This window comes from Melitaea cinxia, chromosome 7, assembly GCF_905220565.1.
Source record: "Melitaea cinxia chromosome 7, ilMelCinx1.1, whole genome shotgun sequence".
Taxonomy (NCBI): Eukaryota; Metazoa; Arthropoda; class Insecta; order Lepidoptera; family Nymphalidae; genus Melitaea; species Melitaea cinxia.
In genome coordinates, this window is record NC_059400.1 from 12,010,547 (window position 1) to 12,036,743 (window position 26,197).

General features: G+C 32.4%; 1 protein-coding gene across 1 annotated transcript in view; it reads left to right on the plus strand.

The window, feature by feature from the left end:
- LOC123655372 (fasciclin-1) overlaps positions 1–26,197 on the plus strand; it is a 94,515-nt gene that overhangs the window by 62,589 nt on the left and 5,729 nt on the right. The window contains exons 2-9 of the mRNA XM_045591183.1: positions 4,913–5,051; positions 7,183–7,361; positions 10,699–10,838; positions 15,289–15,385; positions 16,197–16,374; positions 21,097–21,257; positions 21,572–21,580; positions 23,490–23,647. Of these exons, the coding sequence (XP_045447139.1) occupies positions 4,913–5,051; positions 7,183–7,361; positions 10,699–10,838; positions 15,289–15,385; positions 16,197–16,374; positions 21,097–21,257; positions 21,572–21,580; positions 23,490–23,647 (1,061 nt within the window). The remainder of the gene's footprint in view (positions 1–4,912; positions 5,052–7,182; positions 7,362–10,698; positions 10,839–15,288; positions 15,386–16,196; positions 16,375–21,096; positions 21,258–21,571; positions 21,581–23,489; positions 23,648–26,197) is intronic.

A 26,197-nucleotide genomic window follows, 5' to 3' on the forward strand; every position in this document is an offset into this window, starting at 1 on the left:
CGTGTGTAGATATGGACATAACCCGTTCAAAGTTTTTCATTATCATTATCCAAGTTCATTAAATCACAAGTCCTATTGCACTGGAGCTAATCACGTGTTGATTATTTAGTCAAACTAAATTCGTTTGATGTTAATCTGACCGTCAAATCATGAGTGCTTTGACTCTATTTATCGACATCTGCCATTATTATCTGATTATCCGTCGGCGCCATTCTAAGGTGTGACATTAGTATTCAACAAAGGATACCACCACGTATGGGGACATCGGTGGAATTGGCTTTGTAGGTGCAATGACCCTATTTTCCACACATAGATATCTGCATTTCCTAACAACGAGTACTAAATACTCATTCAGTTATATATAAGTAAGAATTTGTGGATGTTAACGACTGCCATCCCGCTACAGGTCGTGGCTTGACATTTTATGGGGTCTAATTATATCCGATAATGATATTTCTAACAAAAAAAAACACAATATTTTAATTAGGACTAATAGCTTAAAAATTTTTAACTTTCATAATAGATGACCTGTTTAGTTATATAAATATCTAGCTGTATCCTGCGCGCGTTGCTACGCTTTTTTTTTGTCATACCAACTCAGAAACCTTTGTGGGCTCATGCACACCACTTTGCTGAAGGTCACGACATGATCAAATGCATAGTTTACGATTCTGTAAATGACATACAGACAAACATTCATTTCTATCATATATATAAAATGGATATGTGATGCCTTGGATGTGGACATCTGACGTTGCCTGATTATAGGTTTTAAGTAAAAAAAATATAATCAATCGCAAAAAAGCTTCTTTTAAAATATTTACAATTTAAGAATTACATTAGGTAAACACGTCTTTATATAAACGGTGTTTCATTATTTGAGTTTCTATTGGTTGTAATATTCTGCAAGGCTTAAATTATATTTTATAAGCAAAAAACAAAGACGCTTTTATAAAAATATTTCGCTTCTAAAAACAGATAAAAAATATCATTCTGCAAGTAGACTTCGAAAACACTTATGAATCGTCATTCAAGATAGTACTATATTGTATTTTTAATGGTTAATCATAATGAATTTGTAGCCCGATTCAGAATGTACATTTTGCTGAGAAAAAAGTTCTTGAAAAAAGTCAACATAATATTTCATCGTTATAAATTACGTCACACGTTCTACATGAAAACAGCGTCACCAAAGCCACGTTAGTTATTGTTAAAGATGCGTAGTTGTAGTAGTTTAATAATACATTAGGTTTGCTGACGTATTAATGTACTTACGTCCCTTAGGTACTACTAAATATAAATGGTGTGAAACAATTTGCATTTGACCGTTTTTTACATAAAAGTCCTCTTCAACCCAACTAACCCACCCTCTCTTTGCATCACATTACTTAATGTTAGCTGCATTTTGCTTTAATACGAAAGCATACTTAGTTTACAATATAAAAAATAAATATGTAGAAAATTTCGCTACAAAAATGTTTTTAAGCTATTCTATGTAAAATGTATATAACGTATTTTATATTATGTGCACCTTTAGCTTTACTCTTTAGTTATATACCTACTTGCTATCGTTAATATTCATGTGCACAAGCACATGAATATTATTGTATGTCATTAAGCAAAGAATAAACAAAAGAGTACTAAAAAAATAAAAATAACTGTTACAAAATTTTTGCTTAAAAACACGTAAAAGCAATACAGTTAACATGTATTACCATTTAAATTGTCTATTACTTTTGAAGACGCGTTGGCGCAGCGATCACAGTACTGACTGATGCGCTGGCGGTCGCGGGTTCGATCCCTGCTCACGACAGATATTTGTATTGGCCATATATATGGTTGTCGTGGTCTGGCCGTTTGTGCTTATGTATTGGGTATTTGTGTTACTGGGGGCTGTTGAGTGTGAAGCGTTTCTTTATTTATTTATTTACTTAAATGCCATTTGAACAAATATCTTATGTATGTTCACTATTATTATTATCATTATTATATATGTTATATTTCCTTCCATATAGAGTTAATTGTTTTTAAATTATACTTCCCAGGGGTATTTATAGGTTTAATATGAAAACAAGTTTTTTTTTTGTGTTTTTCCTTTTATTTTATTTTTTCACGTTTGTTAATTTAAATTTTAAATGGATGGATGGTCGTAATTGGCCTTTTTGATTATATTTCATTCTAGTTTGTTTTATAATTTTTCTGTGCTGTGTACCATCCCTTATAAGTAAATAAATAAATAAATAAATATGTTACACACTGTCGTCTGTTCCTAATGTAAGCAATGTAATGATTGTGTTATAGGTAACAGCCGAGTGGTTTAGCTAGATATTTTTGTTTTAATAAATAAACACAGAAATAATACATACACATTATATATTTATATATATAAATACAAATATTACACCCAGACCTACCACCGAGAATTAGCGCAACAGAAAAGAAACTACAAACTGCGCCAAAGGGCTAGTCCAACTTATATCCCTACTAATATTATAAAAGTGAATGTAAGATTGTTTGTTACGCTTTCACACAAAAACTGCTTAACCGTTCATCATGAAAATGTGACCAGTTCTTGGAGGTATTAGAAGTAACACAGAATACTTTTTATTAAAAAATAATTTAATGCAAGCGAAGCCGCGGCTAAAAGCTAGTATGTATATATGTAGTAGTTGCGACGGAAAATCCGTTCTCGTCGGTAGTCGTTGGTTTTCCTCTCGAAGCGGACATTAATTGTATTTGTACAAATATTAGTTTAGACGTCTAGTTGTTTGATCTCGTAGGTTTATTCGACTTGCATTTGAAAAACCTAAAGCTATAGATCCGAGTGTTACAATAAACTCCTAATATGAATTACTATTACTGAGAAAATTATTGCAGTCAAAAGCGTTATCAACTAGATCACACTAATATATGGAAATGGCTCCGAATACCAACTGTAGTACAGTGTATTTACTTCATTACTTAACGGAGTGTAAAACTAGACCTACATCTGAAATGCTAAGTGAAAGCTCACATGAAAAAAGTTTCAGCTTGTGTATTTATCGATAGATAATAATATGTATCTAGTTTATTGAGAACATAGAAGCAAATATCTTGATCAGTATTTACAGCAGATCGACTAGTGATGTACTTCAGCCTAACAGAAAATCACTGCGAAGTAATACACTAAAGTAGTGTTCTGATTCTGTGACACTTCTTGGGTTTCTGGTTAAGAGTAAGCTCGGCAATACGATTGTAATGCTCCTCTTGTCACAAGCGTCTATAATGTACAGTACCCGTTTACTATCAGACCGAACCGATAATTGTGTTTCTTACCAAACGAAAAAAAGCGACTTCAATTACATCGACAAGTAACATGACGTAGGTAGGTAGACGTTAAAACAAGCATAACTCAAAAACACCCCTCAGATCTTGATCAAATTTAAATGAGATCATATTGTTTTCTAATGTTTAAGCGAATTTTACTCATTTAATAAAACACTTTTTTCCGGATTTTATCGCGGTTTATTGTTAACTTTTGATTCCCGACGTTTCGGATACTTTACAGCAACCATGGTCAGTCCTCCCGTGACCATGGTTGCTGTAAAGTATCCGAAACGTCGGGAATCAAAAGTTAACAATAAACCGCGATAAAATCCGGAAAAAAGTGTTTTATTAAATGAGATCATCAATGACCACCAGCTTTATATTAAACAAGAGTCATCAAAATCGTGTCACACCGGTAAAAAGTTATATAGACACATACAGTACAGACACATATACAATACAGTCGAATTGCGAACCCTCTATTCTTTTTTTAAGTAGGTTTAAAATTAATAAGTAATTGACATTGATGTACCTATAAACTATGTCCTTCGATTCCGTAACTCATATATTCCAAACTTGCTTATTATACAATGAAGTTCACTTTTAAACAAGTTTTCGAGATGAGTTACAAACTGAAAGTTATAATGAACAGAATTGAAGTTTCACGCACTAAACATCGACCATGTCTAGTATTTTATATTGTCGTCCTTTTCGTCGTGTTTGTGTGTGTGACAGTGTAATAATGATCAACCATATTCTCCGTACCTTTTTAATATAAAAATACAAAAGTAAAAAGAATAAAGGTTGAAGTAAAATTCTAAAGACTATTTATCTTTATAATATAATATTATTCTATTTAAAATAAGACTGTTTTGCACTACGTAGGATATAATAACTTCAAGTTTTAAACTATTTCTCTATAAAATTCTAACAACATGAAAGTAATTAAAATGAAGGACAAACAAACTCATTCATTTCTTTTTAATTAATTAATTTGTAAAAGGTGTATTAGGTAATTGTTTCTTTATTACGATTTGACTAAAATGTTTTGTGTAAGGTTTACTCTTCATCACCTAATTCAAAGCCGCGTTGGTGCAACGGTCACAGCACTGCTTTGTGGCAGTTGCGCTGCGGTTGCGGGTTGAATCCCCGCACATGACAAACATTTGTATTGGCCATACAGATGTTTGCCTTAGTCTGGGTGTTTATTCAGTACTTGTGGGTCTCTCCACCGTGCCTCGGAGAGCACTTTAAGCCGTCTGTCCCGGTCGTTATCATGTACACCTAATATCGATCGTTACTCGTAGTAGGGAATATTACCATCAACTCGCATTGGAGCAACATGGTGGATTAAGCTCTGATCCTTCTCCTTCATTGGACATTGGGAAAGAGGCTTATGCTAAACATTGGGATATTACAGGCTGAAGCGCGACTAAAATGTATATGTATATTTATTATTCTATTAATTTTTTCTGGAGAAATTAGAAGTTTTTTACCAATTCCAATCTGTTGTTGACTTGTTTATATTTAAATATTTTGTATTTGACCTAATTACTTGAATATTGATGAGAATAGCCTTTTATAATACTATTTCTTTGTTTCACAGTTCCTTGCCCTACTAGAACGTAACGTGGTAGCCAACATGAGCCTGCAGTACCGGCAGATGACGCTGTTTGCTCCCACCAACCAAGCATTTCAGAGGTACAATGGTGAAATGGACGACTCACTTGTACTTTTCCACATATGTAAGTACTACAAAAAAAAACATACTGTTCACAACTGCATGCACCTATATTATTTTCTTTTTATTTAAAGCTGCATTCGTTGATTTTTTAAGTGTGTTTTTCTGTGACGATTGACCAACTTCAACGAATCGTCTACGTTTCGTTCTCGTTTTGTATGAAAAAAACGTATTTAAATGTAATATAGAATGTAATATGTTAATCTAAAAACTTGTTAAGTAATGATAAACGTCAACTTTTTTTTAATAAAAAAAAATATCATAAACATACACACACAGTCATCTGTTCTTACGGAAACCAACTTAATGCCTTGTGTTATAGATAACAGCCGACTGATACAGCTATTTCTTTTTTCGATAAATATCGCGGTTCAATAAATATACATATAAATAAATATAATATATATATACCACACTTAGACTCAGGCGGGAATCGAACACACAACCCGCGGGAGCAGAAAGCATGGCCATTACAAACTGCGCCAACGGACTAGTCAAAAACATTTTCTGAAACTTATTAAGAAGTATTAGTTAGAAAGTCGCTTACATAGGAGAAAATAATGTAGTAATAAATCTGCATTTAATCAAGTAGCTTAAGATTATTTTCAATGCAGGTGGGTATTTAAGGTCGTAATAAAGCGGTTATGCCACCGACGTCTCGTTAGAGAGAAGTTTTGCGGTCAGAAACAATCTTTAGCCGCTTTTATAACTATTTCCCTTTGTAAGGTTTTTTGCCTTTAGCTCTAGAACCCTCAAACTTTACCTTTTTAAAACAGTGTTTTTATAATATTACTGAATCAGCGCTGGAATATTTAAATAAAACTTTTAAAGCTAACAATTCTACTGTGTTTCTTTTGTATATTTTAATCTTCATTTAGTCATTTTTTTTTTATTTAATTTACAGACAAATCTTCGCCTGTAACGTTATGTATATGTAGTGTTTTACATAGAATTTGCAATAATAATATTTTTTATTGTACACCAAAATATAATACACAGATAAAAACAAATATGTATAAAGGTGATCTTATAGCTAAGAAGTGATTTCTTCCAGATAGCACTTTGCACGTATGTGTACTGTGTACGTACTTGTAGTAGTAAATATGTACCCCTATAATGTTATTAATAGACATCAAGAAAAATGACGATGTCCTCAATTCGACAGGTTTTTTTATGTGTGTTACTTATAACTTTTTACTGGATGTACCGATTTTGATGATTCTTTTTGACCTGGATACGTCCTAAAATTGCTTTCATAGGACGCCACTACAAAAAATAACAAAACCGGGGGATACAGTTTCAAGTTGCAGCTACATATATATATAATCTCCATCCATAATTCACTTACACCACTAAATAGCTAAATAATCAAAGAATTTACTACGCTATGTAAAGTTTGTGTGTCCACATTGCGTGTGGTGAAGGGAAAAGTGCCGTCATTTTGAGGTCATTTTACTGCGTATCGAGATATCTATTCAATATAACTTTTGACTACTAGAAGCTACGACGTTTGTTCAAGGTTAAGTCGGCAGTAATCGTCAAAATCTAAGAATTATATATAAAGCATTCGTTAAAAATTAAGACTGAATATATAAGAAGGTATTAAAATAAAAATTATGTTTAGAGTTTATAAAAAGACAAGTTAAAGGTATAAATTACTTTAAAAAAAATTACCCTAGAGTAACGTCCTTCAAGCAAAAGATAAAGGTATAATCCTTTAAACTTATTTTTTTTTTCTTATTATCTATTTACATAATTTACCAAAAATTTACCACTTTACGAAAAATGTTCTAAAATTAAATTTGAAATTCAATACGATTGTATTTAAATCACAACGCACGAAAATAGTTTACATAAATACAAAATGGTAAAACTTGACAAATATCAATCTGTAACTATAGCAGATAGAAGAACGTGAATTGGACCAAATAAATTGTTTTTTTTTTTTTAATAAGCATGTGATAAAATCACAAAAAGGGTACCCACTCGAGTTATATTACTTAACACAGAAGGCACAGAATTAGTCAAGAGGCATGGTTAAGTTGACAGCCGATTAGTCACTATTTTCTTAACAAAAATTTTATGTAAAATAAATATAAATAGTGACAAATATTATAATAGGACGTGTGTTTTAGCAAACTTGGCGACGACTCTAACAAATTTGGACACTTCAATATCATCGGAATTGGACGGTAACCCGCCGCTCTGGATAACTAGACGACGCGACGCTATGCACGACGATATTTACGTCAACAACGCAAAGGTCGACATCTCAAGGTCTTACCAGGCAGTAAATCGAAATGGCAAACTACAGGTAATTTATTTCATTACGATTGCATTACGACCTAATTGTTTTTTGATCAATGTTGATTTAAGGATAAATAGTCAGTCACAATCAGAACACACTACACAAACAAAACATTTTCTGCTTCCGTAGTGCACAGAAATTTGAAAAATAACAGTGGTTTTAAAATTACACTACTTTTTTCATATCATAGGGAAATTATCTGCCAACCCATAGTAGGGTAGCGCGTGCATAAAGCTCTAACCCTCTTCCGTGCGGAGAGATGAGCTTTGCCCAGCAGTGGAAAGCTTACTGGCTGATTCGATCAATCATTCATCATCAATTCAATCACTCTGCATTTGCTAATCGTAAGATAGTTTCAATCTTAACCTTCCGCTTCAAATGTGTTAAATTTTCGAAAATATTTTTACTAATTTACCAATTAGCTTCTGAGATCAGATCATTCAAACAAAACACCCTCCTACATTCATTATACTAAAGTAGAGAAGAGTTAAATATTTGCTCAGGTTTTAAGTATTGTAAAGTTTCAAATTATGTTACAATCCATCAATCATAAGAAACATTTTAATATGTTTAAAGTGTGTGGAAATAAAGTTCAATCCGCTCGATATTGCAATTTCATGGTACGTTAACGTTCCTGTAGATATTTTTCGTTGGAAAATATCTCATACTTTAATTTCCTGTAAGTAATGGATAGATAAGCTATTGAATTAACTCTAGTGTTAACATTTTGTGTAATGTATTAAAGATATATTTTAATACAAAATTTTGACTAAATTTATAGACATAACTGAAATAATTATTCATTAAAAAAGCTTAAAGAAATAATTAATGAATTTAAAAAATTAAAAAAGTAACAAAAGACACATAAAATATAGTCAACTTAAAATTATTCTTACCAAATATATTTCTTTCGTTCATCACAGCATCACAGCAGCCTTTCGCAGTCCACTACTGGACATGGCCTCCACAAGTTCACGCCAAAAATGGTGTGAATTCATGTGTGTTGCCCATAGTCACCACGCTGGGCAGGCGGGTTCGTGACCGCAGGGCTGGCTTTATCGCACCAAAGACGCTGCTGCCCGTCTACGGCCTGTGTATTTCATTGCCAGTAGTTGGATGGTTATCCCGCCATCGGTCGGCTTTTTAAGTTTCAAGGTGGTAGTGGAACTGTGTTATCCCTTAGTCGCCTCTTACGACACCCACGGAAAGGGAGGGGGTGGCTATATTCTTCATTGCCGTAACCACACAGCATTTTTTTCGTGATACAATGTAAATTACCGCGATATCATTACGGGATCATGTCCAGGGTCGGATTATCCGGTAGGTAAAAGAGGCCTATACATATATAGCTCCACTTAGATGAGGGACGCTACCTAAAAAAACAAAATTTCTATTGAACAATGTTTTTACTTATCGGTGACGCAATTTAATGGATATAATTATGTGTCTTATGTTCCAATGATCATGTAGTATTTTATTATTTGATTTCCTTGATATATTTATTAAAACTATTGGTCGCCCAGTGGTCGAAATTCGACCATAATTAAGCATTTAAATAAAAAAAACAAAAAATAATGAAAATAAAGAACCTTTAAAAAAAATTAAATTTGACTACAGGCTGACAATCAAAAACAGTATAATATGCGTGTGGGTGTCAAATACATGGTAGTGTGTGTAATGTTTTTTTTTTTTTATTGATTTAATATATTTTTATGCATAATTTTAAAAAAAATATTAGAATTCTGCACTCCTTCTCTGTATAAACTACAAGTGTACGAAATTTCATACTCCTTCCGTGCAATTCTCGTAAAAAGGGATACAAAGTTTTTGCTTCATGTATTAATATATAGATTGCTGACATACCTTTAATTTAGAGATAGTATAATTCAGTTAGAGATAAAACAGCAAGACATTTGCATCTAGGGTACTCACCCGTATGTCAAAAACATGATGAAAAGACAAGACAATACAAAAATAAAATTAATAAACAAAATATTACACGCAGCTCTTGGAAGTATTATTAGGCAAAGATTACACACGCAAAATAGCCGCAAATAGCAAAGTCGTCGAGTTGCGGAAACCAGCCCGTGTTAACCATACCATACATACCACAGGCAAAGATTATTAAAGTAGCTTAATACTTCTTGAAGATTGTTTAGCTACGAGCACATTATGCATATAAAACTTATTTTTAACTACCATAATGCACGTGGAACGGTGCTATACTTTTCAGTTTAGATTTTACAATAAATTAAGAAAAATTTTAAGTATATTTTGTTACATTTCACAATTAACGAAGATTTACTTATAAAATCCGTTGTTACTTAGTCGTAAAATATTAACTTACAAAATGATGATGATAAATTTCCTTAAGAAAAGTGTTGCACAACCATTAACCATTGCAGTCAGTAAAATAAATTTTGCAAAAGCATTAACATTTTGTACAGGAAATTTAATATCGTTGGTGCAGACAGACTTCGCAACTCTGATATCTGATTACTTTTTATGTAAAGTTAATATGACTTATATTTTATCTTTTGTTATTATTATAATATTCTTAATTTTATTGATATACGAATCAGAGATTGAACTCGACCTATGTTCTTGGTAACATGATATACCTCCTATCGCCGCCTAACATACTTGTTCAAAATCTTTGGCTCGATATAACGAGTTTTCCTTTTAAAGGCTCTAGGCTCCATAGAGAGTGCTGAAATAACCTTATTACAGAGCATTACTCTGTACATTACAATACAAGAATAGACAGATAATTGGCATTTTCACACAATATGTATTACGACTGCTTTGAATGACAATAAAAATCACTTTGATCTTTAAAAAAAAACCTACGTTTTATGAAATAGTACATTGTTACGAAATTGTGTGGAACACTCCATTTGGTGTTTGACTCGTAATTGGCATGTTTATTTTTTTAACAACTTATATAAGTCTATTTTTGCTTATCATTTTATTTTCGAGTATTTTACTACCCACACATCACGCTTACGTCGTCCAAAGCCACTGCAGCTGTCCGCAAGTATCCTTGAATTTATAACGACACTATGGTACCTTCTAGGGAGATAATTCAAGTTTATTTACGAGAAGATACTCTAAGCAGAATATATTCCTTCTAATTTTGTATACCTAAATTCTGTTCCATTAATATTTTTCCGTTAATCTTAAAATGAACGCATTAGTCAGATTCAATTGGCTGATTTATCTGATTACTGTTATTTATACACGTAATCATAATAAAATATAATATCTGGTGATTTTGTTTTATAGACCACGCTTCATCTTATCGAGTTGTTTAAGTTATAATAAATGTTTAATTTTGTTCTAGGTTCTTCATGTGATAGACCAGGTGCTTCAACCCTTGCTGCCCTTAGCTCAGAGCACTGTCGGCTCGCCCGTATACAATCCGAATGCGTACCAGTTTCTGGAACATTCGGATGTGTTCAATATTGATCAACATCGCCTCAGGTACTAAACGGAATAAAGCATACTGTTAGTTGCATTAAGACACATCAATCATCAAAGTTTCAATACAGTTCAATTTTAAAATGTCTATATGGGTGAACGCTTCTACATAAAATTATTTCGATTTTTGGATATAGCACTATGTCGTCACCCTATTATTATGAACATTTTTATTTTCAAGCCAGCTATCTACATCAAACTGTTAACTTGTCCAAACCCTGCACTAAGCTACTCTCGTCTGTTGTCAACTACTTAAAATTCTAACAATGATCTAATCTTGTACTCATTATTTTATTCATCAACTAAAGACGGTTTGTACAACTTTCAGCTTCTAATAGACATTACAGAACAAGACATGGCAGAAATAATATTAAAGTCTACAATATTGAGTTAAGTTTTTGTTGTTACCGTGTCAACGTATACAATATTTACAATTATTGATTATCTAAAATTTGAGTCTACCTTTGAATGTGAACATTACAGTAGATTGAGTGATGATTAGCTTAGAACCTCAAAACCGTGCAAATGCGTTTGACGTCAAATATTCTGTTAGTTACGCATCGCAATTGGTTACAAAGCTATACCGTTTTATAATTTGAAAACAATACAACGTATTCGATATCATCACTACCCGACATATCTGTCGTTTTTGTTTTGTGTACCCATTGCAAAACGTCCCAAACGGTTTTGCATTTCAGCGATTGCATTGAAACATATTGCACATTTCAATCTCAAAACGTATCGAATTATCTAATACCTACTATTATTCTCTTTGACTTTCATATTAAAGGCCAGTACGAAAAATATTCTTTTTCGATTTAAAATGAAACAGACGGAAAGAGAATGCATTTCAACAATAAAAACAACTCTTCAACTTTGTTCTTGCAAGCAATCTTTCGAAACTAAATTACCTACGACGATTTTATTTTACGTTTTTTACATCATTTGCACAAAAGTATTAAATATTTAGTCGACGTTAGTTAGAGTTGATTTTTACCGTTTAGTTATTCCAGGCCACCAAGTTGCGCCTCTGATGCAAAGTTTTATGAGCCGGATTTTCCACTTCCCCGCTTTCATGCAGCAAAAGAAATATTTACTTTTAAAACAATAGCATTTTATTTAATACATAAATATTAAAACGTTATTTTCTAGGAAGCCATTAATAAATTAATTTGTTTTTATTTGCTTCGTTTAAAAATTGTCACCATGTTTGCATACATTTCATTGAATACATTTTATATTTTCATGATTAATGTTAAATTTTATCGAGTATCTTTAGTATATAGCTTATTCACACTCTCATCTCACAATCATAGTCACGCTAACAAAATAATTAACTATTCAAATGAATGAAATAAAAATGAATTGATAGCATCAATTGATTTCAAATCTGGGCTTGCCTGAATCCGCATCATTAGGAGTTATATTGAATAATCATAGATTATACATAAATTCGTATCAAAATATCGCCTGAAAACGTAAAAAACCACCATTGAGAAGATTGCATAGTAGGATTAAATTTTGAAACATGTACTTACATCATTCAAAACGTCTTGAAACGTCAACAAGTCTTGGTCCAATTGCTGAATGTTTACTTACATAATGTTCCAATACTTTGTAATATAATGAAATTTATTAAATAAAGAATTATGCTACGAGCAGAAAACGGTTATTGTGACGGTAGAGATTACGTATAATTAATAAGTGAACGTCTAACTAATTAACTTTTATGTTTTTTCATCGACACCCATAATTACTGAATTTATGTTAAATCGAATACATTTAACCGTATTTACTTATCAACGTTATCGGCTTTGCTCTACACAGGATTTTTTTAAGGCTTCAGTAATGTACTTAACCGTTTGTTAAGTAACTTAGTGACAGTATTTTTCTTAATCTAAGGCCATATTTCCAAGGATAAAAATAATGAGTTGGTTATATGGTACAATGTTAAAACATGTCTTTTTTGTCATTTCTATTGAAACACAAAAATAATGTTGTATACTTAAATTTATCAGTAAACGAATTGAAATATATTTATTTTACAAAAGAATAAAAACACCAATTATTCTCATTAGTTAACAATTGATGAATATGTCATTTAATATTAAAAAAAAATAAAGTAATTCATTTTTAAAAAGCACCTTTATAGCATCACTCTGTCTGTCTGATTGATTGATTCGCTCTGTAAAATGCCACTATGGGACAAATGCATTTTTCAACCTTTAGATACCTGTAATATCAGCTGTGAGAACTTATTTATTTAAAGTCTACTGGACAAATTCACTTTAAACCGTTTTCCGTTTCGGTAACCCTAAATATATATATATATATATATATACCCTATATATAATCCTACATATGTGAAAAGAAATAAGTGAACTTTGGATTTATATGTCACTGAGTTTGCTGTAGAATAAGGGTATATTTCAAAGATTTTAAAATTGCAACATGCACAAGAATAAAAGAACGATAATAATTAGAAGTGGTTTGATTGACTTAGTGCAATTCACTACCATAAAAACTGTTGATAGCGATCGTTCCTATGAGATGGAAAGTATCCCCCAATCCGTAGATAAACAGCATGGAGGATTAAGCTCCGACCCTTTTCCTATCAATAAGCGTCAATGAATAAGTGTCGATTATATTATTTTATTAGTATAACCGTTAATATTAATACTAATACTACAACTTTCAAGAAAACTATCTCTGACGTCAATGGTATCTGTGATGCCTTATACCTAGTACGTACGTACGCTGCGTACTTAAAACTCAACGTTTGACCCTTGTGAAAAAGACGCCACGTGATTAGTGAACCACTATTTTAGTAATAAATAAATATATGCCATTATACGGAAAATATTTCAGTGAACTTTTTACTTATAAACTTTAATTATTTCTTCGTCGCGAAATTTAATTGCTTACTTGGATTTTTTGACGGTTGGAAGTATTTTTGATGCAATTAAATGTAGATACATCAAGCTAACGTATCTCGTCTATAACATCATGGTAATGTGTTAATTGCTAGTTACAGTTCCTTTTTCTATGAGCAAGTAAATACTGTAAATTTACCAGAAAATGTGAATCCTAATTATTATTTTAGTCTATTCATGTTATTCATCTAATTACCTATAAGTACTCCTGTGGATTAGCTATTTATCGTAGTTTTCTCAGTGTTTTTTATTTGTGTTTGAGACCAATAAATCTACCAACAGTACCCAATCCTTTGCTATCTGATCGTGGATATTATTCCAATTATATAAGGTAATAATATCTGAAAATTCCACTAATTCTTTAATCTCTTTACAGTTGATTTCATTACCTAGTTTAGTAACACAGCAACAAATATTAAGGAAACTTAAGATATTCCAAAAACAAGAGATAATATTTCTTCATCGTGTTATGCTTGAACAAAAAAACATTGAACAAAAATTCATTTTACAATAAAACGTATTTACATTAAGCCTCCTTAATGAAAAATAAAAGTTAAATTTTTGAAACACTTTCTAAAAATTAAATCAAAAAGCACTCACTAATGCGGTCATTAAAATATGAATAAGGAACATTTTTATTGTAACAATGAAAAATCAGGACGCCGCGAAAATTCTGTTAACCTTTAAAACAGTAAAGGTTTGAAGGCTGTTATGAGGAATATTTCATTGCTCTTTGCTTTTCGAGATATTTTTTTACAACTTGACAAATGTATGACAAGTGTATATTATGACAATAACTACTACACAAAGATGACCTACTTATCAAATAGGAAACATTTAGACAATAAACGATACGAATAAATCCCAGTAGTCACCAGTTTACAGATTAAGAAATAATTTTTATTACAAAAGTCTGCTTTGCAAAATGTTTATGACAAATAGAAAATTTTAAAAGTTACATCTGTACCTTAAACACATTTTTTTAAAATATATTATTATTTTTATTTAAATTATATATTGATTATTATCTTAATGATTTTAAACCAACCATTACCATTTTTATTTGCTCTAGTATTTTTGTCTTATTTGCAGCTTGCATTATATATATAGCGTAGAGCTTAGAGTCTAGTTCCTATTGTTAGCGACTTTTGAGGTCGTAGTAAATTTGCAGTATCTGCATTTACTAACGAAATTATCAATAAAAAAATGTACTAAAACAAAATCATAACAGCGCTTGGATTTGAATACATTCTTTATTACAATTATGACAACACAATTTAAATATAAAATCTGGTGTGGATAGCTAGTCAAAACTAACAATATATTTTTTTTTTAATATTCATTCATTCAGAACAGTATCTTCGGTTTAAAAAAAAATAACTTTTGAAGCTGTTATGAGTCGAACTCGTTATATATGTAGTTATTAAAAAAATGATGTTGAGAACACGAGATACTTCACCTTTACTGGAGATACTTAACAAATAATATCTGTCTTATATACTTACAACCCTTATTTTTAGGTCGTTCCGTCAGAAAGTAAATCAATTACAGAAGAAAGATGTGTTCAACGCCGACGGACGACACACATTCTTTATTCCCGTCGACGAAGGCTTTAAGGTAACTCCCGAGAACAATAAAAGAAGTTTGTGAAGTTGCGAAAAACTTTTTAGTATAACACTAAAAGTCAATTGTCTATGAGTAGAAGTGTAATTTATTTTATTTATTTAAAATGGTTTCTGTTTTATACGCCTGTTAAATGTAACAGAATAATAATAAAATATGTTTATTTCATAATACCTATACAAATATTATGGTCACAGAAAGTACAAGTATATATTTGTCATAATTCTTATTTCTGTTAATATTTGTTTATTTTTAACCAACTTCAAAAAAGGAGGAGACTACTCAATTCGACCTTATGTATTTTTTTAAGTATGTTCGGTGGGGATAACTTCGTCGTTTATGACCGATTTTGATAAATCTTTTTTTGTTGGAAGAAAGATATCCCAAGGGTGGTACCATGATAAGGAAATCAAGATCTGATGATGGAATCCCAGCGAAATCGAGGGATATCCTCGAAAATCATAGTAACTACTAGTGCGGTTGTTACTTTTTTTCGTTAACTTACGTTGTATTACTTGTCTATGTAATTTAAGTCGGTTTTTTATCGTTTGCGAGCAAACACAATTACTTTCAATTAAGTTTAAAATAATTTAACAATATTAAAATTACAATAAAAAAGAGCCAAATAGGAACAGTATAAAAACAGTTATATAAAACCTAAAACAAAAAAATCTTCGCTACCTGGGAGGACAAGGTCCAACTTTACTTTAAATTTTGTTTTTGTTTGGATGCTTTAAGTATGCTTCATTTGTAGATATTTGGACAATGTCATGATGGTACATGTAAATATACAATATTTTTGTAGCCGACAACAAGATCTGATTTGATCGACGCTAAAGTGATCGACGGTCACGTGATCCCCAACTACGTGCTCTTTACACAAGCTACACCAGAAACCGAAGAGTACAAAAGCTTGGCGTTTAGTGACAATGTCAAAGTTATTATATCTTTTACCACGTCTGCCAACGGAAAAGAAGAAATTAGTAAGTATTTGGGAACCCAATTTATTTTTGTTTTGTTTTGTCCCGCTCGGAAAAAATAAAGTGACATTTCTGAGTAAGTACATATTTGTACATTTCTTTACGTGTTAAACCGCTTGAACGAAATGATGGTTCAGTCAAATGTATGATATAAATGTACAAAAACAAGTATACAGGACATAATATGTACACAAAATTAACAATATTTTTGCCTGTGTATTTTTTCTTTTTCTACTAGCTTTCTCGATAGTACAAAAGACTGAAAAATATTAAAAAAGTATTTATATTATACTTGAAATACTTTGCCTAGTCACTTATCTATTCGCTTACTTAAATATTATTCATATTATGAGGTAGGGCACAGCAGGAAATTTACTGCTCAAAATATGGAGCAGCCCGACTGGGGTAGTACCTCGACCTTACAGAAGATCACAGCGAAATAATACTACTTCCAAGCAGTGTTGAGTTTTTTTTTGGTGAGTAATTTGACCAGAGCTCCTGGGGGGAATTGGGTATATGGTCTGCAACGCGTTTGCGATGCTTCTCGTGTTGCAAACGTCTATCATTATCATCATCATCATCATTTCAGCCTAATACAGTCCACTGCTGGACATGGGCGCTCTACAAGTTCACGCCAAAAATGGCGTGAACTCATGAGTTTTGCCCATAGTCACCACGCTGGGCAGGCGGGTTGGTTACCGCAAGGCTGGCTTTGTCGCACCGAAGACGCTGCTACCCCTCTTTTGCCTATGTATTTCAAAGCCAGCAGTTGAATGGCTATCCCGCCATTTGTCGGTTTTTTAAGTTCCAAGGTGATAGTGGAACTGTGTTATCCCTTAGTCGCCTCTTACGACACCCAAGAGAAGAGATCGGGTGGCTATATTCTTACTGCCGTAACCACACAGCTAATGCAGACGTCTATAAGCTACGGTAATTGCTTACCATCAGGTGAACCGTACGCTTATTTACCGACTTAATTACATTAAAAAAAACATATATTTGACGTTTTAATAAGTATACCTACATAGCTTTGCCTGTGACCGTTAACCGATATTTAAATAAAATATTAAGATTTCTATTTTTCCTATAATTAAAATTTTGCTTGTTTGTTCTCCCATTACTCTTCGTTATCCTGGTCTCGTGCCATGCCTTTGTAATTAATTATTTATCTGGAGTATTAACGCTATGATGTACCGCCCTCGGTGCTATTTCTAATTAAAATTAGGATATTTTTCGATTTATAAAAATAACTAACAACTACAATACTTACAATACAATACTTACTTTATTAGTAGTTTTATATTCCCTATTTAGGTTATTTTTATTATATTCAGACAAAATTCATTATATTCTTACAAAACTCATAGAAGCCGCTTCGCCTTCTCAGAAATGTAATGTTATATACGTAGATGTCGATAAAGATTTTTTATATACGTATTTCAAGAGAGAAATATATGAGTGAACATAAAAGAAGTTGACTTGACTCTCACCTAACATTTTTATTTGTGTCTCGAAGCTGAAGTAGTAACAACAGAATACAAAGTTATTTTCATATAACAAGATGATCCGAGCTATTTTACCCGCGCTGGTTTTTATAATTTAACTGTTTACTGCTCTACATTGTTTGTCATTGTGTGATGTTTTGTGGTATACACACCAAGGAAAGATTTTATTATTATAACTATAATACCATGTTAATATCGCAAAGTGTATAAAACAATTTTGTTTGTAAGTGATTCCATACTTTTGTTCGCGAGTGTATAAAAACTTCCTTTTTTAAACTATTTCTCACATAGCTAAGTCTTTTTTTAATACATAGTGGACGAGTTATATCTCCAACCTGTTATACTGTTCTAAAATAGTTGATTATAAAAGTGAAAAGTAGTTATATTTTCGGCAAAACATATCTTGAATCAAGATTTTTATTTTTGTGTTACCCACATTAGGAATTCTAAACATTTTTGAATATCATATCAAAAATTGACCGCTCCAGCGGGGTTCACACGGTACGTCGGAGACGCGGGTTCGAACCCCGCTGGAGCGGTCAATTTTTGATATGATATTCAAAAATATCTTGAATCAAATTAAATCAAAATAAGTTTGTTCGAACAGGCTGTAAAACCTCTTTCGAATCGTCATTTTAAAAATTAAAACTTTAAAATTGATTATTATTTTTAAAAGTAAAGCTACCACCGAATCGAAATGTAGATTTTACAAAGAAGAACCGGCAAGAAACTCCGCAGTTACTCTCCCAAAAATAATATATAAACTGTGTTTTAGTAAAAAAATAGTAATATCTTGCATGAAATACAGCGCCACTAAGTCCACACATCTTTATAATCTATGTAATCATGCACCGAATAATAAGCTTTATCTATTTTTTTTAATAAATACTTTATATCGATGTTTTGCATATCTTCGATAATTTAGTTTGTCTGAAAATTTACTATTTAATACTCTAGATCAGTGTGTCCCGAAAATTGTTCTGCCATGGCCCGATAATTTTCACACTGCCCCTTTGTGACCCACTTAATACTTTTAAACCCAAGCCGGTGCCATTAGGTAAAATAATACACATTTATTAATAGTTAAAATCAATAGCAGGTATTATTTTTTTTCAACAAGACGGGAATTTTGCGACCCAGTATTTTATGTTAAAGCCTGGTACCGGATTGCGACCCGGCAAATGAGAAACGCTGCTCTAGATCAAATCTTCAAAACGTAACAATCTATTGTACACATTGTACTCTCGACTTTATATATTCGAATACTTAATAACATACAGTTACTTATACGTTACGTGTTTGTTTTAGGCCTTATTGAAATTGTTGCTTGACTCGATAAGCAGACCTATTCAAACATTGATATCAGTGCGTCACAAGAGTACTCCACATATAATTGATCCTAAGTTTTCGGAATAAGTTAGCTTTGTTGTATTGGTGGTTGTTTCCAGTTTCCATACACGCATATTGGTGCTATTTAATGAAGTATTGATAACGTAAATAAGTCACACTCAAAACAACAAAAATAGATGTTTATTTATCATTTGTCTCGCCCACGTATGATACTGATTCTTTTAAATCAGCATTCATTAGTCGAATTGGGCCTCAAGAAGTAAAATAAAACCAACCTTTTATTCCTTCAAATACTTATAATTGTAAACAATCTTTGATATATATATGTACTAATTGATTTAGTCATATTGAAAAAAATATAAAAAAATTTAAAAGGTCTCGTAAATTTTTTAAAGGTCCTTTTTACATACAATGCATAAATTTACCTTAATTAATGAAGGCTGTCTTAAATTGCTTGCATTCCTTTAATTTATTCCTACATGTAATTATACATTTAGAATGTCAGAAGTCCAATAGGTGCAACATGGCGATTTGCGGTATATATTTGTACTGACGGAAGCCATATCAATACCAGAATAAAGCTATACATAATAGTGCATATCCATTGTAAAAATTTCTTTTGCGAACATTAGAATAGTCATTTATATTATGGCGTGGCATCCCTAAAAATAGGATTCATTGGTAACTAAAATACTTGACCGTAATCAAACGGTCTATGTGCCACAGAGCTAATCGGGTATAATTGATAAACGAAAAACATTGATCACGACGACATATGCCAAAAATTGACCCAGAGTAGTTCTAAGACACAGTTTACTGACTAAACTTGTACCTTAACCTCCATGTTCTTCTACTAAGCTCTCTCTACATGGTCCAGTCGAAGTCACAGCGGTGAGAGTTACAACTCGCATTTCTTAGTCCTATATTGAAGCGTCGAAAATTCGCTAGTGTGTATTACGCCCAGGCCTCGCATTATAAAATGATATTATACAATACGTTGTAACCAATCATAAATTTTTAACTAGTGCAAGTTAATTACAATTACGATAGTCATTTTATACTCCTAACAAGTGCCAGAAAACATGGCTCTACACACGTGGGCGGATTTGTGTGTACGTGTGTGCGTGGATACGTGTGTGTATGTGTCTCTGTGTGTGTGAGTGTGTGTGTGTGTGTGTTGTATGTGCGTTGTGTGTGCGTGTTTCGTCTGCGTCTGCGTGTTCGTGTGCGTCAGCCTGTGCATGTTCGTGTTCGTCTGCGTGTTCGTGAGCGTCTGCGTGTGCGTGTATGTGCGTGTGTGTGTGTTTATTTCTTTTCCAGTTCTTCTTCTTTTCTTCTTCCCTTAGGACAAAAATGTAACATACCTATGAATATTGTATTATTAAAAATAACTTTATAAATTTGGTTTACTTTTTTATACGGGTTTCAAGTTAAATTTTGTTTCAGTGCAACAAAGTGTTGTTGAGATAAAATACAAAATGTTATAAAACATACACCGTTGAAGCTTCTTTCAACTTTTTAACATTGCCGATACAAAAACAATTCACACTGTACAAAGTCGCTACAAACTTCTAAAAATACTTACAGCTCTACAAAATTGCAGCAAATAAAACATCCTTCAAATACAACAATGTAAATTTTCAGTAAGGTTTTGATTGGGTTCTTGAAAACGTATCCTTATGAACATATTTAAGTCAAACTATGACACGAAAAAGCATTTCATGTAAAATTTATGTTGATTCCATTAATTAACTTTTTAATCATATCCTGTAATTGTTTGTCAAAGTAATACAGAATTTTAATTAAATTATTATAATTTTGAGTATTAATAATTTAAATATAAATTAAATATTTCATATTCATTAAACAGCATACGTGAAATCGAATACGGTGGCGGGAGACGCGAAACACAGCAGAGGGGTTGTACTAGCGGACATTGTCAGAGCGAATATACCTGTTAAAAACGGTGTCGTTCATCTCATACAGAGACCTCTGATGGTAGTTGATACAACCGTCATCGACTTTCTTAAGGTGAGCATTATATATCCAACTCTGATTCAAAAAGTATAATTAACTATTCTATCAGATGGTAAGTGTTATTTCCTTTATAGCACTAACTTAAAGTAAACATTATAGTTTTATAATGATTTAGTACGATAAAAAACTCTGATAGATAACATGAACCTGTATTATTATTATTATTATATAAATCAAATATTTGTTTAAACACTTTAAAATGTCCTAAAAGTTGAAAGTCTGATCTTCTTATATTTTGTTGTATTTTTGTGCATATAACGAATTTTGTATCGTATACTTAATTTCTGCTCCATTATTTCGGGAACCAGGCGTGCAAGGTAAAGAGTCGTGAATTATTTGCGTCATATTCATTATTGTGAGTGTCTCACGTCAAGTTATATTTCATAAATAATTGGAGCACGTTTAAATATATTCCTGGTGTGCGTATATAAATTTTTATATCCTTGATTCGTTTTTCATAAGAACATAATACTCATATTTCATGGACATTATAATGATATTATTGCATTTATTTTAATAATATAATTCTGCTTATTTATCCAACAAGGTAAGAATGCACGGTATTTATTCCTTGGTAAAAGAAGAAGTTTGTTAACATTTTTAAGATATATATCCCACTGTAATTGTCAACTGTAGACGTATATGACGGAATGTATAGTTTTAATCTGCGATATAGATAGATTAGGATAACGATATACTTTTGCGGAGGCAATGTTTTACATATTTTTCTTAGTATTACGAATTTTATTACATCTTGCATGAAAACGTTCTAATTAAATTATAAAGGTATAAGAACAATAGCCTTTCGTACAAAAAATATATATATATTTCACCCGTAGTAGCTCATTTTATTTTGGTATCTTCATTTTCTTTGCTACATTGTTTTAAAACGCTTCTATATCTATCTTAATATGTATTACGAGAATAATCTATTTACTTGTGTATATAAATTGTTACCAATGTTCATACGTTGTTAAAATTCGTCTAAATTTTTCTCATGTTTTTATGCCTCCTTGTCATGGAACCTGCATGAATTTTACAATTTTAGGGGATCGTAAGTATTCAATTGCATGATGTTATTATGTAAAACTTAGTTTCAGGTTTTTACCCTAATATTTATGCAATAAGATTATTACACTAACATATATTTGATAAATACACAGAAAAAAAATGTTAAAAAAGTAGTTACAGTTTTATTAATTATAAACATTTTAATGTATAAATATGTTTATTCGCTAATGAATTGTATCTTTTTAAAGTTCCTGACTTATTAATTTTAAATTTGGAAACTTAAAGAAAAAAAAATACTAAATTTCGTTAAGAAATACTATTATGAGATCCAGCTTTTAATCCAGCCAGCTATCGATACTACATAGTTATAATTGGAGAATTAATATAACTTCCTTCTAACGTTGTATTTTTACTGTCCAATGTGAGTGCTTTCGGATTTATACATTTTACCTAATTACTTTCAAAAGCGCACTGGCAAACGTCATAAGGTAATGTATATACGTTGACCAAAATTAAAATGTGACGTATTGTTTACAAAATTAATAAAATAAATGTGCTATATACTAGTTATCATATACACACACACACATCAGCCTATCGCAGTCCACTGCTGGATACCACGCTGAACAGGAGGGTTGGTGACCGCGGGACTGGCTTTGTCGCATCGAAGACGCTGCTTCCCGTCTTCGATCTGTGTATTTCAAAGCCAGCAGTTTGATAGTTATCGCGCTATCAGTCGGCTTTTTAAGTTCCAAGGTGGTAGTGGAACTGTGTTATCCCTTATTCGTCTCTTACGACACCTACGGGAAGAGAGGGGTGGCTGTATTCTTTAATGCCGTAGCCACACGGCTTATCGTACAAATACGTATTTATACATATTAAATTAAGTATAAATAAATATTTATACATATTAAATTAATTGCTAACAGTTTTAATATCGCGAAACGAATATTCCACATAAACATAATGCGGTTATGGACAATTATGGTAAATATTACAACCAAACAAACATTTTCAAAAAATTAAAATTTATCTACAATATGATATAATTAAATACATATTATAACATTGTACACAATTTTACAACTATTTACGTTACGTAAATGATAATAATTAAGAAAATAATAATGAATATTAGCATACGAAGAAATTTCTTGAACATTTTATTTAATTTCTGTTTTGGTTTTCTACTAAAGTTTATATTCTTTTTATCAGGAAAAAGAAGATGGTCCCCTGTGTAAATTCTACGAGGTGATAATGGACTTAGGCGAGCACAATCAGTTCCTTAACGAGCTTACTTTAGCCAAAGACATCACCCTCTTCGCGCCCTCCAACGAAGCTTGGAATGAAATTAGTGTGCAGAATATTATAAGGTGAGCGATGCGGCATTAATTTTTTTTTTGTTACTAAGACAAAAATTCATGTAATTTGTCTGAAATTATTATTTAACTTTAGGTCGTATTTGGTTCCTTTAAATTGGGCAGATATAATGTAGTGTATTTGCTAAAGAGAAGGATACATATTTACTTCAATTATTTATTCAATTAACTTTTAGTTTACAACCGCTCTGGTGTAGAATGTGTAGTGGTTGAATATGTGGTGGAGCATGAATGTGTAAGCCCAAGACTCCTCTGGATCATGCTAAAAGTCGGACTCACTCGCTTGTTTATCCTTGGAGTCTATACACCGACAGAGCTGCGCGGAGGTGGGTCATCAAAAGCCCAATAAGAGAGAGAGGAATTTTGGGATAGCATGAGAGATGTCTTGAATAAGTGCGGAGAAAATGAACGGATCGTGATGTTAGGGGACTTTAATGGGTGGGTTGGAGTAAAGCGTGATGGGTATCAAAGAGTTCTGGGTACGTTTGGGGACGAGAGAGTGAATGACAATAGGAGAAACCTGCTTGGAGTATGCTTGGAATTGAATTATTACGTAGCTAACACAATGTTTGACCACAAAAAGATCCATTTGTATACAAAACATGAGGGTGAGTCTAGAAGTATGATTGGTTTTATAATAGTGGATAAATACTGAGGAAGAAAGTGCTAGACACTCGGGCATACAGCGGTGTAGGCCTCGACACAGACCACTTCCTGGTCGTAGCCCGAATGCGTGGCCTCTTTAAACGGTGGCGACATCGAAGGGTCGAGCCTACGAGTGTTTTGGACAGAGTGAAAGTGAAAAACCTACAAGAAAAGGAAAAGAAAGACGAGTATGTACGAAACTGAAAGAAAGTTTTAAAGGCATAGAAAATACATTATAAGATATATATATTAGATACATTTAAGAAAGGGGTTGTGAATGTTGCTATTGAGGTATGCGGGGGAACTAAAAGAAGGAAAGGAAGAAAGAACTATAATGTGTCGATGGATAAAAATGTACAAAAGGCTGTGCAAGAAAAGAAGAAAGCGTGGTTGGATTGGTTTGCGACAAAAGCTAACCAAAAAGTTCAAAAGGCAATGGATGACGAAATAAAGGAAGCAAGAACGAAATATAAAAGATTGAAATTAGTGGCGAAATAAGTTGTGTCTAGAAAGAAAGAAGAACGAAAGGATGATTTTGATAGAAGGCTCACTGAAGATTTCCAGTCAAACATCAAGTTTTTCTGGAAATCCATCAAAACTGCCAGAGGAAAAACCTTTACCTCGGAACTGAGTACAATCAGGAGTCAAGATGGGAGCATTATAAAAGGAGAAGAATGTGTGTTAAAGAGATGGAAAGAGTATTTTGAAAGTTTGTTCAAAAGAAAGGAAGTACAGGTACAACACAACATACGGCACCTTTTGTGGAAGAGAGTATAAATGGTGAAAGTGAGATAAGCATGGCTGAAATAGTATAAGCGTTGAAAAGTATGAGATTACATAAAGCTGCAGGGCATGACAGGATTACCGTCGAAATTTTGAAGGCTGGACATGGCATAGCGGCTAGCCAACTGTACCGCCTTTTCAATTATGCTGGCGAAATGGGCGGGTACCGGGAGACTGGTGCAAAGCTGTAATCGTCCCATTGTACAAGGAAAAAGGGTCACGGCAGCATAAATTACCGCGGTATAAGCCTCCTCAGCGTCGTCGGTAAACTGTATGCAAAAATGTTTATGGAGAGAGTTGTAAATGAAACAGATGAAAAAGTATGGGATGCACAAGCGGGATTTAGAAAGGAAATGGGATGTACGGATCAGGTCTTTTTTGCGGTGCATAGCCGAAAAGTGTTTGGCTAAAAACAAAAAAGTCTATTGCGCGTTCGTGGATTTAGAAAAGGCCTATGATAGAGTGATGAGGAACAAATTGTGGTCAGTATAAATTGTCCGTGAATGGTTTGAGCAGTGTCCTAATATGAGCATTGCAATCTCTTTATAGGGATTCTAGCGCTTGTGTGAGGATAAACGGGGCATACACTGAATGGTTTAATATCGAAAAAGGTGTTAGACAGGGATGTGTAGCGTCACCGTAGCTGTTTAATCTGCTCATGGACAATTGTTTGACAGATTTAAAAGAGAATGAAAGTGGGTTGAGAATGGATGAGTTACTCGTCAAATGTCTTCTCTATGCTGATGACCAAGTATTACTTGCGTCTTCGGCCGAGGAGACTGCAGGAGATGGTAACTGCTATGAGTGGAGCTTTTGTAGGAAAGAGAATGAAGATGAATGTAAAGTGGTCTCTGCCTACCCCTACGTGATTATATGTATATATGTATGTAAATTCTAATTTTTTACTATTAAACTTTTAATCAAATAATTGTAAAAACTTCAATAATTACTAGTAAACAAAATATAAATATTTCTGTCTTAACTAAAGACTTAATTAATTATTAAACGTAGTTTCTTTCATAGATTAAAAAATTAAGTTGAGAGGAAACAGGCTGCCTATTGAAAAAAATGCGCGTGTGTGCAGTTTACATACGGCAGAAGTGAAACTTCTGAAAA